At 37.0% G+C, this 13816-nt stretch overlaps 1 protein-coding gene and 1 pseudogene across 2 annotated transcripts; both read right to left on the bottom strand.

The window, feature by feature from the left end:
- Positions 1-2472: 2472 nt before the first annotated feature.
- Positions 2473-3126, bottom strand: LOC147411166 (14-3-3 protein 9-like; annotated as a pseudogene). The gene is made up of 2 exons (XR_015175372.1): positions 2832-3126; positions 2473-2729 (listed from the first exon to the last, which is right to left on the bottom strand). The product of XR_015175372.1 is annotated as a 14-3-3 protein 9-like (transcript).
- A 3571-nt stretch (positions 3127-6697) lies between these two features.
- Positions 6698-10918, bottom strand: LOC147411165 (tropinone reductase homolog At5g06060-like). Its single transcript, XM_086445438.1, has 5 exons — positions 10758-10918; positions 10460-10667; positions 7608-7824; positions 7231-7337; positions 6698-7035 (listed from the first exon to the last, which is right to left on the bottom strand). The coding sequence occupies exons 1-5, from the start codon at positions 10835-10837 to the stop codon at positions 6862-6864; spliced, it is 786 nt and encodes a 261-aa protein (XP_086301564.1). The 5' UTR covers positions 10838-10918; the 3' UTR covers positions 6698-6861.
- Positions 10919-13816: the final 2898 nt, after the last annotated feature.

Below are 13816 nucleotides of genomic sequence, written 5' to 3'. Positions count from 1 at the left end.
CATCTCCGTCCCAGGATCGCGTTATAAGCTGAGTCCGCATCTATTACCACGAACCTCGTCATTACCACCTTCGAACCTGCTGTGATCGGGAGTGTGATTTCTCCCACCGGACTGCTCGGAGTACCGTTGAAGCCATAAACGATGGTTGATGTTGGTTCCAAGCTCTCTGAAACCCCCATCCTCTTAGCCGCGCTCAGGAACAGAATATCCACTACGCTTCCCGAATCCACCAATATCCTTCGGAGCTCGATGTTCCCCACTAGGAGCGCAATCACTAATGCGTCCTAATGGGGCCTTGCCGTTCCCCTCAGATCATCCTCTGTGAATACGATCGCCCGGGAATCCGCTCCGCTGGACATCGTTCCTGCTACTCGTACTCCTGATGCCACGTTGTTGACTCCGACCATATGTCGGATCTTTTTCACTTTCTCCCGGATCTCCCGCCTAGATGGCACTTCGGCCCCCAACACCCCCGCGATGGTATGAACTATCCTGCGCACTTCCGTCTCTCGACGCCCTCCTTTAGTTGGACTTATTTGCTCGGGCTTTCGTTCGGCTCTCTCAGTAATCTCCCCTCTTCTTCCTCTTCTCGCTGAGACATACCTACCGAGCTTCCCTGCTTCAATCATATCCTGTATGATATGGCGCAGCCTGTAACAGTCCTCCGTAGGATGGTCTTCAACCTCATTATACTCGCAATACGGTTTTCCTGGCTTCCCCTTGTACCCCCGCGGTGGTTGAATGAAATCGGGTTCCCCTTTTATGTGCCTCAGGATCACGAAGAGTTTTTCGTTGAGCGGGGTATATACCCGGCCTCTCTTCCACCACGACTGCTCGTTCGAATCTCTCCGCCTTTTCTTACTTCCTTCCCTTCCGAGGTGGGTCGGTGCCTTTGCAGCTTCCATTCCCCCTTCGTTGTTGGCTATTGTCTGAGCGCTTCGTCTCCTGCCCTTCACAGATTCTTCCACCAGGATGTACTTTTCCACCTTTGCATACAAATCTTCTAAACGAGTAGGGTCAGACTTGATCAAGGACTCATGCAACCGTGTCCCCGGGATGACCGCAGCGATGTACGCCGCGCAGGCCGTTGCCTCGTCCATGCCTTCTACATCCAGGGATTTTGTTCGAAAACGAGTTACAAACGATCTAATACTCTCCCCGGGCTCTTGTCGAAGGTTAAACAGAGTGTTAACTCCGACCTTCTTCCTTCGCAGATGCACAAACTGCCCAACAAACATTTCCTCCAGCTCGGAAAAATTCGTAATGGACCCAGCTGGTAAGGCCTGGAACCACATCATGGCCCCGAGCCTCAAGGTTGACGGAAATAGCTTGCAGAGTAATGGATCATCTTTCTGGTACAACACCATTTGACTTCTGTAATGCAGTATATGGTCCATATGGTCTCGTGTCCCGTCATAAGTTTCAAACTTTGGCATGTGGAACGATCTGGGTGGTTCTGAATTCATTACCCTTGATGAGAATGGTGTCCCTTTGAGTTCCCGAATTGCGTTCCGTACCTTTTGTGCAAGATCCTTCCCTCGCGCGAATTCCTCATCCCTTATCTTGAGCATTTCCTCCACTTCCTTCCTCGTCATTGTTTCTTTAACTTCAGAACTTCCTTGCTGCGTTCTGACCGTTGCTGAATCTTCAGTCCAGTCCGCCTCCGTCCGTGTTGCTCGGACAATGTGGTCGCTACTTTGCCCTGCACATGGGCCTTCTTCGGTCTCCGCACGCTCACCTAGCTTTTGCTTGAGTTCTTCATTTTCCCTCCTTATGGTCATTATCTCATCATTTTGTTTCTCCAACCCCCTGCGCATTTCCTCTCTCATCTCCGTGAGTAAATTGTACATTGCAAGCATTGGGTCTTGCGGGTTTGGAGGCGAGTCTGCTGGTAGTGGGTTTGATGGCTTTCCACGATTTTCGCTTCTAGCCCTTCCCATCTTGGTCGTTTTTCTCCCTGTAAGTTTCCCACAGACGGCGCCAAATTGTAGATGCACGAAATTGCTCTACATTTTCCTTCTCTCTTAGCTCGGGCGGACCTACAAATTAGCCCACTCCGACGATCAAGTTAGACAAATCGATCAATGTAATTTTTAAGAGAAGAAGAATTCGAACCTCTTTTACCCATAGTTTTCTTCCTTATATAGGCGTTTATCTAGTTCGGTTTCTGTGCCATCCTTTGAAGTGATCTTGGGCAGTTAGCTCACTCCCTGACATGTCAGCTGCAGAAGTTGTTGCAACTGCCCTGCCACCTCTGGGATGACGTGAGTTGTGAATGTTGTCAATCACTGTCGCATATGTCAGATCCGTACAACCGACCTATGCTGCCACTACCCGTACCATTTTACCTACCGGTGGCTAAGGTCCGAGCTCAATCATTTATTTACACCCGAGGTGCTCAATCTGTCGGGCTTACTTTCCATCAATCCGAGCTTTGGAGATAATTCCGAGCTCAAACTCATGCCACGTGTCCTATTCTAGAATTTCCCCCACAATATCGTTACAGATACTCGAGAGCTTCGATTCTACTTTCTGCCTGTAATCCTTGATCCGCTTCGCGTTCTGCTCATTCCCCTTCCCCTCATCCTTCTGCTCGATCAAAAAGAGAATCCTCCATGAAGCCCTACGAGATCCAATAACGTTTTTGTATCCAACAGAGAAAAGATTTCGCTCCTCCATCGTCAATTCGACATCGAGATTTGCAACTTTCTTCATCGAATTCATCATTTCTGCCATTCACAAAACGATAAAAATTAACCCTAAAATTCATTGAACGAGAAAAGATTAAAATCCTATGTTGAGATTCAAGACCAAGTAAGATAAACCCTAACCATCATAGCGTTTGGCCTGTTCAGTGAGCTTCGCGATGTAGACGAATTCTCACGCTCTTTGGTGGCAGCCATGGCCGATCTGCGAAATTAAGGTTCCAAGTCGAGATCTCTACGAAATTAGAGTTTCAATTAGAGCTCTCTCTCTCTGCTTCGTTTTCTTTTCCTGCCGACGAACAATTGGAGAAGAAGAGAGGGAACCCGAAAGATGAATGCGAAAATGACATTTTACATCGGACGGACAGTTGCAGCCCACCAACTCTTCTACTCGTGGAGTATGTCATCCACAAATCTAGATCGTTTGTAATATTATAAGAGACTTTACAATCTCGAGGTTCTAGCAAGACATAGTGACCACATACGAGTATACGACGTCAAACGGTTTTCTATACTAATGCTGACCTGGCTCCTACTTCATTCAAATGTGATATTTTATTGCCACACCAACTTTTGCTAACGTCACCACAATTCATATGTAAATGGTGAATCTTCGGTTCGTGCCAAAATTCCGGTTTTGGTCATGATTTCAAAACTCGTCCAAGATCAAGACGTATCACCCGAGTCGTCTCAATATAACCCAACAACAGGATGGATGGACAAGTATTTAAAATCATAGTAACTAAAATCGGTGATCTTTTGAAAAAAATGATTTCCTAATGATTAAAACAATAAATAAATAAAAATATGACTTTTTCATGTAACGAAAATTGTTGATTTTTTTTTACTTTTTTTCATTTTTTTTCACAAGGACAAAATTTTAAACATTTTCTTTCTATTTTTAAATGTGGGATTTGATGCATAATGAAATTTGATGGTTAATAAGTTTAAAAATATGGGACTTGATGATAATAACTTGATTTTATGAATTTTTTTTTTTCATAATTTTTAATATATATATTTTTTATCTTTTAATTTCATCTTTCTTTCCTGCTTTTTACGAAGTTTTCCCTTGCCAATTTAAATATGTATGCCGACTTTGTGACTATGTTTAAACCCACATTCATTTTTTTCACTATTGAACGAGATGTCTCAAACGTATCGGAAAACTCATCCAAGATGACTCAGTCTCATTCACGAATGAGACGTCAAAATGAGTTTTAAAACCATGATTTTGATACACTGTTCATTTTAATTCCTAAAACATGAACTTGGTCCACTGTTCACCTTTTACACGTTCACAAATTCGGAAGTTCGTTACTTTTAGTATCTATGAATTCGTAAGTTTGTCACTTTTAAACTTATGAGTTCGTAGATTTGTAAAAGTGAACAGTCCGCGTGCATGGCTTCGTATATAAAATGAAAAGTGTACCAAAACTGTAATTAGAATAAAAGTCGTGCATGTTTTCATAAATATCTCTATGTAAATCATCAAAGAATTAGCTCACATCTTGGAGTGACATTATCAAAAATTGGTGTGGCAATAGAAACTCTCATTTAAATTTGTCTCCAAGGCAAAAATTAGTTGGATGGAATTCTTCCTCAATGTCGCTAATTTTTCCGCTAAGTTGATAGTTAATTTTTAGTGAACTTTTTCTTTCTAAATCAATTGACCCCTTTCAATTGTTGAGATCCACCGTTCAAATCATCGAGATCAACCTTTATTTCAATCTTTGAGATCGATAACTGTAATCATCAAGATCAAAGAGTACAAATAGTCAATCTCAATGATTGAACATGGATCATCGAGATCAACATTACAATTATTGAATTCAACAATAAAATGCTGAGCTCGCTATAAATGTGATCAATTTTTTTTTTCCTATTTTGATACATAATAGATAAATCTTCTCGAAACACCCAAAATGCATACATTATAGTTGTGAAACAAATGCTCAAATTAATAATTACTATGTAATCTTCAAAAATTTAAGAATCTCAAGTTCATTCTTCATTTTTTTTTTTTAAATTATCGAAATAATTTGAAAAAGTACATCTGAACGTTAAAAAATAGGACCATATCCAAATGATCGCAATCACAATAGAAAATTTGAAGTATGTGAAAAAGATGAAAAAATAATAGTTTGAGTATTTCGAAAACATGACAACGAGAGATTAGGTCGAGGGAAGAAAAAATTCACTAAATGGACTATCAAGCTAACGCCCAAAAAGTTAGGGGCTATTTAGAAGAAGAAAAAGCCCTCACTACGTCTATTATGTAATTTTCCCTACATTCTTACTAACTCTAATCATGTTGTTTTTGGCCTCCCCCCTCCCCCCTTTTTTTAATGATCGGGTATCCCTTTAGATAGTGGGCCAGGCTCATATTTGGGCTTTTCCTAATCCATATACTATGGTTTTGTCCAAAGACTAGTCCTAGGGCGTGTGCAACTCACCCACACGCACTAAGTAAGTGAGGGTGCACCCTCGTGGGTGGCCCCCTTGGGAATTAATGCTCGTACTGGATATCGAACTCATGACCTACGGGCATTAACAATTCATCAGTCCAAAATTTCCATTGAGCCAACCCCTTGGGTTTTTTTTTTCCTTCCCCTTACTTTCAATTTGCACCAAAATGCCACCATGAATCTTATGAAGTAGTTGAAAAAAGCCTTTTTTATACAAATTAAATTCAAACAATATAGCAAGCCTGGTTGTAACATTTGCAATCCATTCTTTCTCACCTCAAATATGAAAATGAGCTTGATTATTATATATAGATTACCTTGATACATGTTGATTTGAAGTCAATCCCAAGATTGGTTCTTAGCACAATTTCAAAATTTTGATATATTTGAGGGTTTATTATTTTAGCGTTCTTAGTAAAATTTCAAGGGCCTGTATGGATTGACTTTTCTAAGTACTTTTAACTTTTGCGGGGAATCAGAAGCACTTTAAAGGTGTTTGGATAAATAACTCTTAGAAAAAACTACTTTACTGTGGAGTTATTTTAGTGATTTTTCATGGAGTACCGAAGGTACTACTTCTCTAAACTACTCTTTCGTGGAACTACAAAATATTGTCAAAATTACGGGATTGGGACAAGTATACCCCTTATAAATTTTAAAAATTACAACTCTACCCTCAAAAAGGCAATTGGAATAATATTATATTACTATCCATTGATATGGTGATATCCTTTTGGTGTAACATTTGGGACAAGTATACCCCTTATAAATTTTGAAAATTACAAGCATACCCTCAAAAATGCAATCGCAGTAAACTATATTACTATCCATTGCTGTGGTGGTAACTTTTTGGTGTAGTATTTGGGACAATTATGCTCCTCATAAATTTCGAAAATTACAAGCATACCTCAAAAATGTAATTAAATAATATTTTATTATTATCCATTGATGTGATGATAACCTTTTAGTGTAGCATTTGAATTTGGATTTCTAGTTCCCCCATTTACTCACTCAATGATTTATCCATGAGCATTCCAATCACTGTTGAAATTTTCTTATTGCAAGATTGATGTAAACAATTACACACAAATTTACTATCCATTGATGTATTAGTTTTTATGGATAAAAACAATAACTTTTATTTCTTTTGAAGAATAATTTGTTGAGTTATAATATTAAAAATAGTAATTGATACTTATAAGGGCATTTTGATCATTTTTACAGAATCCAAAACAGTTTCTACACACAAAACTCTATCAAAAGTATTTCTGACAATACTTTTCAAAACCTGCATCCAAACACACAATAATTATCCACCTACTCCAGATAGTACTTCAAAAAGTAGTTATGTTCTAAGTACTTTTGGCTCCTGTATCCATACGGTCCTTAAAATTCCATTGGTATTATATTTTGGGCTGTGATATTGTCACACCATTATGTTATAAACCAACATCATAACTGATTTAAATCAAAGAGAAGTGAAGATGCATTTGATTTCGAGATTATATATATGCACACTAAAGATGATATTGTCTCACACATCCACTATTTGTGTTAAATTACTATCACAACTTATTTGACTTTTATACATATAAGTTCCAATTCTTCAAGATTTGAAGAACTTTTATCACGCCAAACGACAAAATATTGGCCATAATAATTGATAATTAACAGATCACCATTTTGTTCTATAAACAATTGACAATACGGCCCCCATCAACACATATTATTTGTCCAGTAATGTAGGAAGCAACAGGTAAACAAAGGAACGCCACCAATGATGAAACTTCCTTAGGCTCTCCAATGCGGCCAAGAGGAGTTCGAGAAATGTAATTTTTCACTAACTCTTTGTTTTCAAGAAACTGAAGATTTAAAAAGTAAAAATAAATAATAAAGACATTATTCATCATCCATTATGTCTAGTATATTGAGATGGTTTAATCGGTTGTTCTGATATTAGAATTGGAGTGTTTGGTATCGTTAATCTAATTATAAAAAATTAAAAAAAAAAAGAAAAAAGAATTGAAATGCAATAGAAGGGTAGAAGTAGATCTTACTTCTCTCGCCAAGGGGGTTCTTATAAGTCCAGGTGCAATGCAATTAGTCCGAATATTGTCTTTCGCCCACTCGCATGCCAAATTCTTCGTTAGTTGATTCATTGCTCCTAATAAGGTCAATACATAGAAAATTTATTTATTTATTTAGCAAATTTGAGGTTAGAAACTAAATTCAAACCCACTAAGAATATACTAATGCTGGAATGACACAAATAGAGACACAAGGTTTGCATGGTGGCGCACAAATAACCGTAGATGCTTTTTACTCGTATCTCGCAGAAAAGCATCTACAGTTATATGCACGCCACCAAGTCATTGTGTCATCCCTGTGTCCCCCTTTGTGTCACCCCAGCACGACTCCTAAGAATATACCGAACCTTTAGTTGCTCCATAAATACTGAACAAATTTACGCCTGTCATACCACCAATAGAGGAGATAAAAACAATGCTTCCTTCTCCAGAGGCTTTTAAAACAGGGTATGCAAGTTGGCACAAATGGTAAGCAGATTCAAAGTTGGTAGCCATCATGAATGAGAAATCTTCGGCGGTATAATCAACAACTGGCTTTGGTATACCTGTCCCAACATTGTTTATCTATTTCGCCACAACAAAAACAGAACAAGTCAATCCCAAGCGAATATTTTGGTATGTTCCTCTTCTCCCAAGTTCGACACAAGAAAAATAAGAAAATCAAAATTTGATCAGGTATCAAAGGAGAACAATGACAGAATAAAATACCCACAAGTATATATCATCAATATTGTAGTATGAATCATGGATGCATGACTTTTATGTCCAAAATAATCTTTGGTTCCTAATGAAAATATTTGTCTCATGTCTTCTGTTTGGAGGTGTAAAAGCTTTGTATTGGTATTAGAGACTGTTCACCAAGGAATGATTCTACGTGCTGAGGTAAAATTTTCACAATTTCATAACTTTTGTTGTAAGAGTGATTTCATCTTTATACAGCCTATAAATTCATGGCCAACTTGTTGCAGAGTTTCTACATGGATATTTTTTTGTTTTGCCCTCAATTTTTTCGAGAGAAAGCGAGATTCAGAGATTGTAACCCTTCTTTTCACGTAACCAGTGAAAGGATCTTATCATAGTTTGTGGATGTAGGCAATCTTGCCAAATTACGTAAATTTTGTATCGTGCTTTTTCTATTTTGATTTGTAATTTACTTTATTGTTGTCATTCTTGTAACGATATAAGATACGGGCATTTATTTATTGTATCATACAACTTTATTCAGCAATTCAATTCTAATTCTCTTCAAATAATGGATATATCTCCAATAAAACTTAGAGACTAAAACATCCCTTTGAATTTGCTAAAGGATCATTTTATTCCTTGCATGCTAGCTTAATAAATTGGGGTTTTCCAAATATAAAGAAAATAATAAACACAATATAACACATAGAACAATATAGACCTACAAAAACAGAGGATGAAGAAGCAGTAGCACTACGTGAAAAGTGGAAAATTCTACAGGAAAGTTTGACGGCCAAAGGCCCAAGAATTTTATAAACTGAATTTCAATGGTTAAGGACCGTCAAAATTTTTTATGTTCCCCAGATTCGATGGTTTAGAGCCATCGAATTTCTCCATCCTCTATTAATTTAACAGTTTTGGCCCGTCAAAAGGAAATATTTGATAATGAAAATTTTGACAACTTAATCTATCAAGTCTTGGGCCGTACAATATAGGCTTTTTCCATGTTGTAGAAAGTAACCTATTTAATATAATCCTAATTTTTACTTCTTTAATTATCTAACCTTCAAGATGAGATGGTTTGGTATATCTGACATACACACGTTATTTCAAGGAATCCTAAACATGATATGGTGTGCCGAGTACTAGCATACATCTTATTAATGCATCATATATACTCTAAATATCTTTTTAAATTTGTGATTGAACTGTCAAGGCCTCTTAGAGCACCCGACTAATCGTTGGACTCATGCAGTCCCCTCCCCCCACACGCATAGGTAATTTCGGGACAAATCCATGAGGGTGGCTCCTAAGGGTACATTTGAGCTGAAGATCTCCGCAATTGAGCTTGTTATGGTGATAAAGTGTACAAATGGGGTGAGACCAATTGGCATTGTTAAGTCCTAGCCCGGCTCGAATTTCATGGGTTGGAAAATTGAGTCCGACTCTATCTCTTTAGGATCAAGATCAAGGCCCTAACCATTATTTTTTTCAATCCCTCAAGGTCAGGCCAGTAGGCACAATGGACAACCCTACTCAAAAGACCAATTAATGATGTCTATAACTTCAAGGCAATGAAGAATACCAAGGAATCAAAAGTGAATTTTAAGGAATCGAAGGAAGATGCAACAATTTACTATAGGAAATTCCGAATGAAAAGTGCACATTATTCCTTCCTTTCAATCAAATTGTTTATCACCACAACCCACCACATTTCACGAAATTATATATGCACCACAAATAGGAGATAATGAACATGGTGTATCGCCTTACCCCATGTTGAGTGTATATTTTCCTTCACTCTCGGGTGTGTCATACCCCAATCAAGTCCCGTTACCCTCTTGTATTCATTATTCTCCCCTTCTCCAATAGATTGGTCTTTTGGAGTAATTTGTTAGTTAATATAGTATCAGAGCGCAAGATTCATATAGGTCAAGGGTTCAAATCTTCCCACCCTTATGGGTGAGGGGGAGTGTATATTTTCCTCTACTCTTGGGTGTGTCATACCCCATCAAGCCCCATAATTCTCTTATATTCATTGTTTTCCCCCTTCTCCGTCAAATCGATCTTTTGGAATAATTGGTTTTAGAATTAATTATAGAGTTGTGATTGAATGACGTGTTAAAACATACGCGGTTGACATGGAAAGTGCATAGAATCATAGATCTTTTTCTTAGGGATACACAAGGAAAAAATCTACGGTTCTGTGCACTTGCCACGTCAACTGTGTACAGACCATCATGAATAGTAATTGTAGAGGGCGTAAATAGAGGATAAGGTCTTAGGTGATGTTAATGGAGATAATTATCTTGGAGGGAGAATGGTAGCTCCTCAGATCAAAGGGGAAGTCCCCCCATCAAGATGAAAGGTTCCCTCCAAGAGAAAGATATGAGAGATACAAATTACGGTTCCGACCCCTTTTTTTTTTTTTTTTGTCCCGGATTATTATTTATAGGAAAGCCCCTTTGATCTTAGTCGTAATTATAAATTTGGAAAAGAAAAAAAAAAAACTCACGAGTATGTTGAGTTTTCCTTTGAAGGTGGTTGAAACATCCTCCATGAGTTTCTCTCGTTGGGCTCTCACTGATGCATCACATACCGAACCAGTGACTCGGAGACCCAACTCAGTCCACTCACTCAAGACCTGGTTGAGTTCGGCTTCTTTCCGGGAACACGTGTGGACAGACGCTCCCATGTCTGCAAGCTCCTCAACAATTGCACGGCTGAGAAAAAGGAAGTGTTACATAAGTTTCTGTGTGTATGAGAGAGAGAGATAGAGAAAGAGAGAGAGAGAGAGAGAGGGAGAGGGAGACCCAATTCCTTTGGTTCCACCAGTGACAAGAGCTGTCATCCCTTTGAGAGACCATCTTCTCCTCTTCTGTGCTTCTTCCATATAGTTGGATCTTTTATCTGAGTTACTAACTGTTGTTCTCTATAAATATAAAGGCTTATAACTGTGCGTTGGGTGGTTGTTGGTCGATCGCTTTCAATTATTAATAGATTTATCCTACGTTTCTAGAGGATTTTTCCTAACCCTCTTATCCATCCAACAAGGATATTTGTGGTACTTTTGAATAAAGAAATTTTCCAAAACGTGAACAAAAATTTCCATTTCAGCTAATTTTTCATTTTAATTTTCAAAATAGAAGAGCAAGATGGCAGGTTTTTAAATTTGACACTCTCTTACTAGTTTAAATTAACAAGATCGCTGATTTTTTTTTTTAAAGTGACAATCTCACGGGTATAAATGGAATTGTGATAATTTAATGCTCCTTTTTTTTTTTTTTTAATGCTTCCTTCACAAATATGTATATCCATTGCTTTGGGATATACCAGAACATATATTTATGATTTTGTACGATTTTGTATAGGGAACTTACAAAAAAGGAGCGTTAGATTATCACAACTTTTGTAAAAGTGATGATCTCACAAGTTCACAACTATTGAGCTACTTTAAATTAATAAGAGAGATTGTCACTTTAAAAAACTTTTGATTTGGATTTACATGTTTTGGGAATTAAAATGAAGAGTGAGTTGGAATTCGTTATACTCAACTCATGAAATGGTAATTTGTCCTAAATATTTTTGTTATTTATTTAATCACTTGCAAATCTAATTAGGAAAGGGTGTTGATATTCTAACTAGAAAGTCTTCACTCATTCAATACTTGATTGACGTGACATGAGCATGGAACCATAGATCTCTTTCCTTAAGATATACAATTGCACATCTTTATCCTAATTCGAATATCATTGTTTTTGGAAAAATTCAAAAATGACTTGAAATAACATTTCATGTAGCATCCTGACCATATAGAACCATCAATTCTCTTTCTCTAGTATAACACTAATATCTCAAGGAAAAGCATCTATCATTTTCTGCACCCATCGAGTGCTATTTGAAGTCACTATGACAATGCTCATGTAATTAAGACAATTTCAAAGAGAAAAATTCTAAAGTGACTTCAAATAGCAGTCCAAGTAATACAGAGTGTACTTGAGTGTTTTTCCTCTCGGTACGAGTGTCATTCACTTGGGAAAAACATAAGGTTCTCTAGACACCATGGCTTTAAATCTCGTTCGAGATCGAGATGACTCATCCGAGTTGTCTCGGTATTGTCCACCAACTAGACAGGTTGACAAATTGTCTCGAAGACATGGTTCTAGGCATTTTTTTAAATCTCGTCCGAAAATAACTCAAATAAATTGGATATCTCATCCAAGATGACTCAGTCTCGTTTATATCAAAACAAGTTTTAAAACCATGCTGTACACAGTTCTGCTTCAAATGTTATTTTGAGTCACTGCAACAAGGATCTTTCAACAAAAATCCTTAATGAATCAAAGAAAGATTCTATATACCTTTACATAGAATTAAATGGACATAATCGATGTTACATGTTTTTTTTTTCTGCTTTCTTCTAATAAATAAATTGGTAAACACGAACATAGAAGCCCAAGCACTTATGGAATTGTTGGGGGCGTTTTCATGTTTGCAAGAAACGTGGGATGGCATACTTTCCTCTTTCAAAATAAAATAATTGTTTATGAAAATTTCCCATTGTGGTTTACATATGCAATATCTATTTTCAAATAAAGAGTTGATATGAAATTATCTCCCACTGTGATCTCCATGATTTGAAAAATGTGATTCCTATACCATGGTGGGCAGAAATGGGACAAGCATTATAAATTGGACAAATTTCGTCTGCCTCCCTAATACTAGTCAATAAGTTCCCATCATTTTTATAATTGTGTTATGCGGTGTTGGTCTTTGGAGTAGATTATCTCCATTGTTTGATTTTGCAAGAACGAACAGGAATCACTATAATGGATTTGATTGTAAATAGCTATTTGATTCCTTGATTTAATTGTTAGAGAGGGATCTTGAATTAATCTGAATTAGAACCCATTAGGAATTACCATTCATTGATGTATCACAACTCACATTCAGTCTCGTCTACTTACAAAATTTGACATTTTCATGATTAGCGAAGGTAGAAATTGGTAATTAAATATACTTTCAACAATAGTAGGCGTGACTTTTGTCCGAATTGAATAGGAGAATGATTCGTTTAGGCCAACCCTAGTATTTGAGATAAGGCTTCGATCATGATGACGATGAGTTATAATTGAACACAACTTTCCAATGTTAACTAATAAAAATCCTAATGGAGTGTTGGGGGACCATATATAGAAAATTCCTGAATAAAATGTCGAGGAGAACCTGCCAAGTGGCTAATTTAGTGGTACCAGACAGAGCTTTACAAAAAACGACAATTTTTTGTTTTGTAGGCCGTCATCATCTTTGAGTAACATTTCATCCAAATACATTTCCTTTTCTATTCTATTCAAAGTAAGCTGTACTTTGGGATAAGGCCTTTTATGATAATAGTATTGAGCTAAGCATTGAAAGAAATGAATACAAAATATTGAAATCATCATAATTGAGATGGGTGACTTTCGAAGGCGTTAAAGAGAGTCAAACATTTTTTAAGGCATGGATTACAAATTTTGGAATTGATTGATTTTTTGTGAGGATGATATCTTTGAAGAGGAGATCATTCTCACAAAAAATAGCTTATTGTAAAATTTCTAATTTCACTAATAATAATTTACAAAAATAGGACGGTTCACGATTCTTCAACTTGTAAACTGGGGTTAGAAGTTTTAGAATGAACTGATTTTTTATGAGGATGATCTTTATTTTCAAATCCTATTTTGAAAAATATTTAGCACAATGTTTGACTCTCTTTAAGGCTTCCGAACGCTTCCCAATTGAGATAATTCAATTTACTCCAATTTTGGAAAAAGGCTTTGCTAGTGATGATAATAAAGATATGTGACATTCTTTGCAATGACAATAACTACTG

Source organism: Akebia trifoliata, chromosome 1 (genome assembly GCF_017979445.1).
Source record: "Akebia trifoliata isolate Shusen 1 chromosome 1, ASM1797944v1, whole genome shotgun sequence".
Lineage (NCBI taxonomy): Eukaryota > Viridiplantae > Streptophyta > Magnoliopsida > Ranunculales > Lardizabalaceae > Akebia > Akebia trifoliata.
This window is presented reverse-complemented; position numbering and strand designations above follow the sequence as displayed.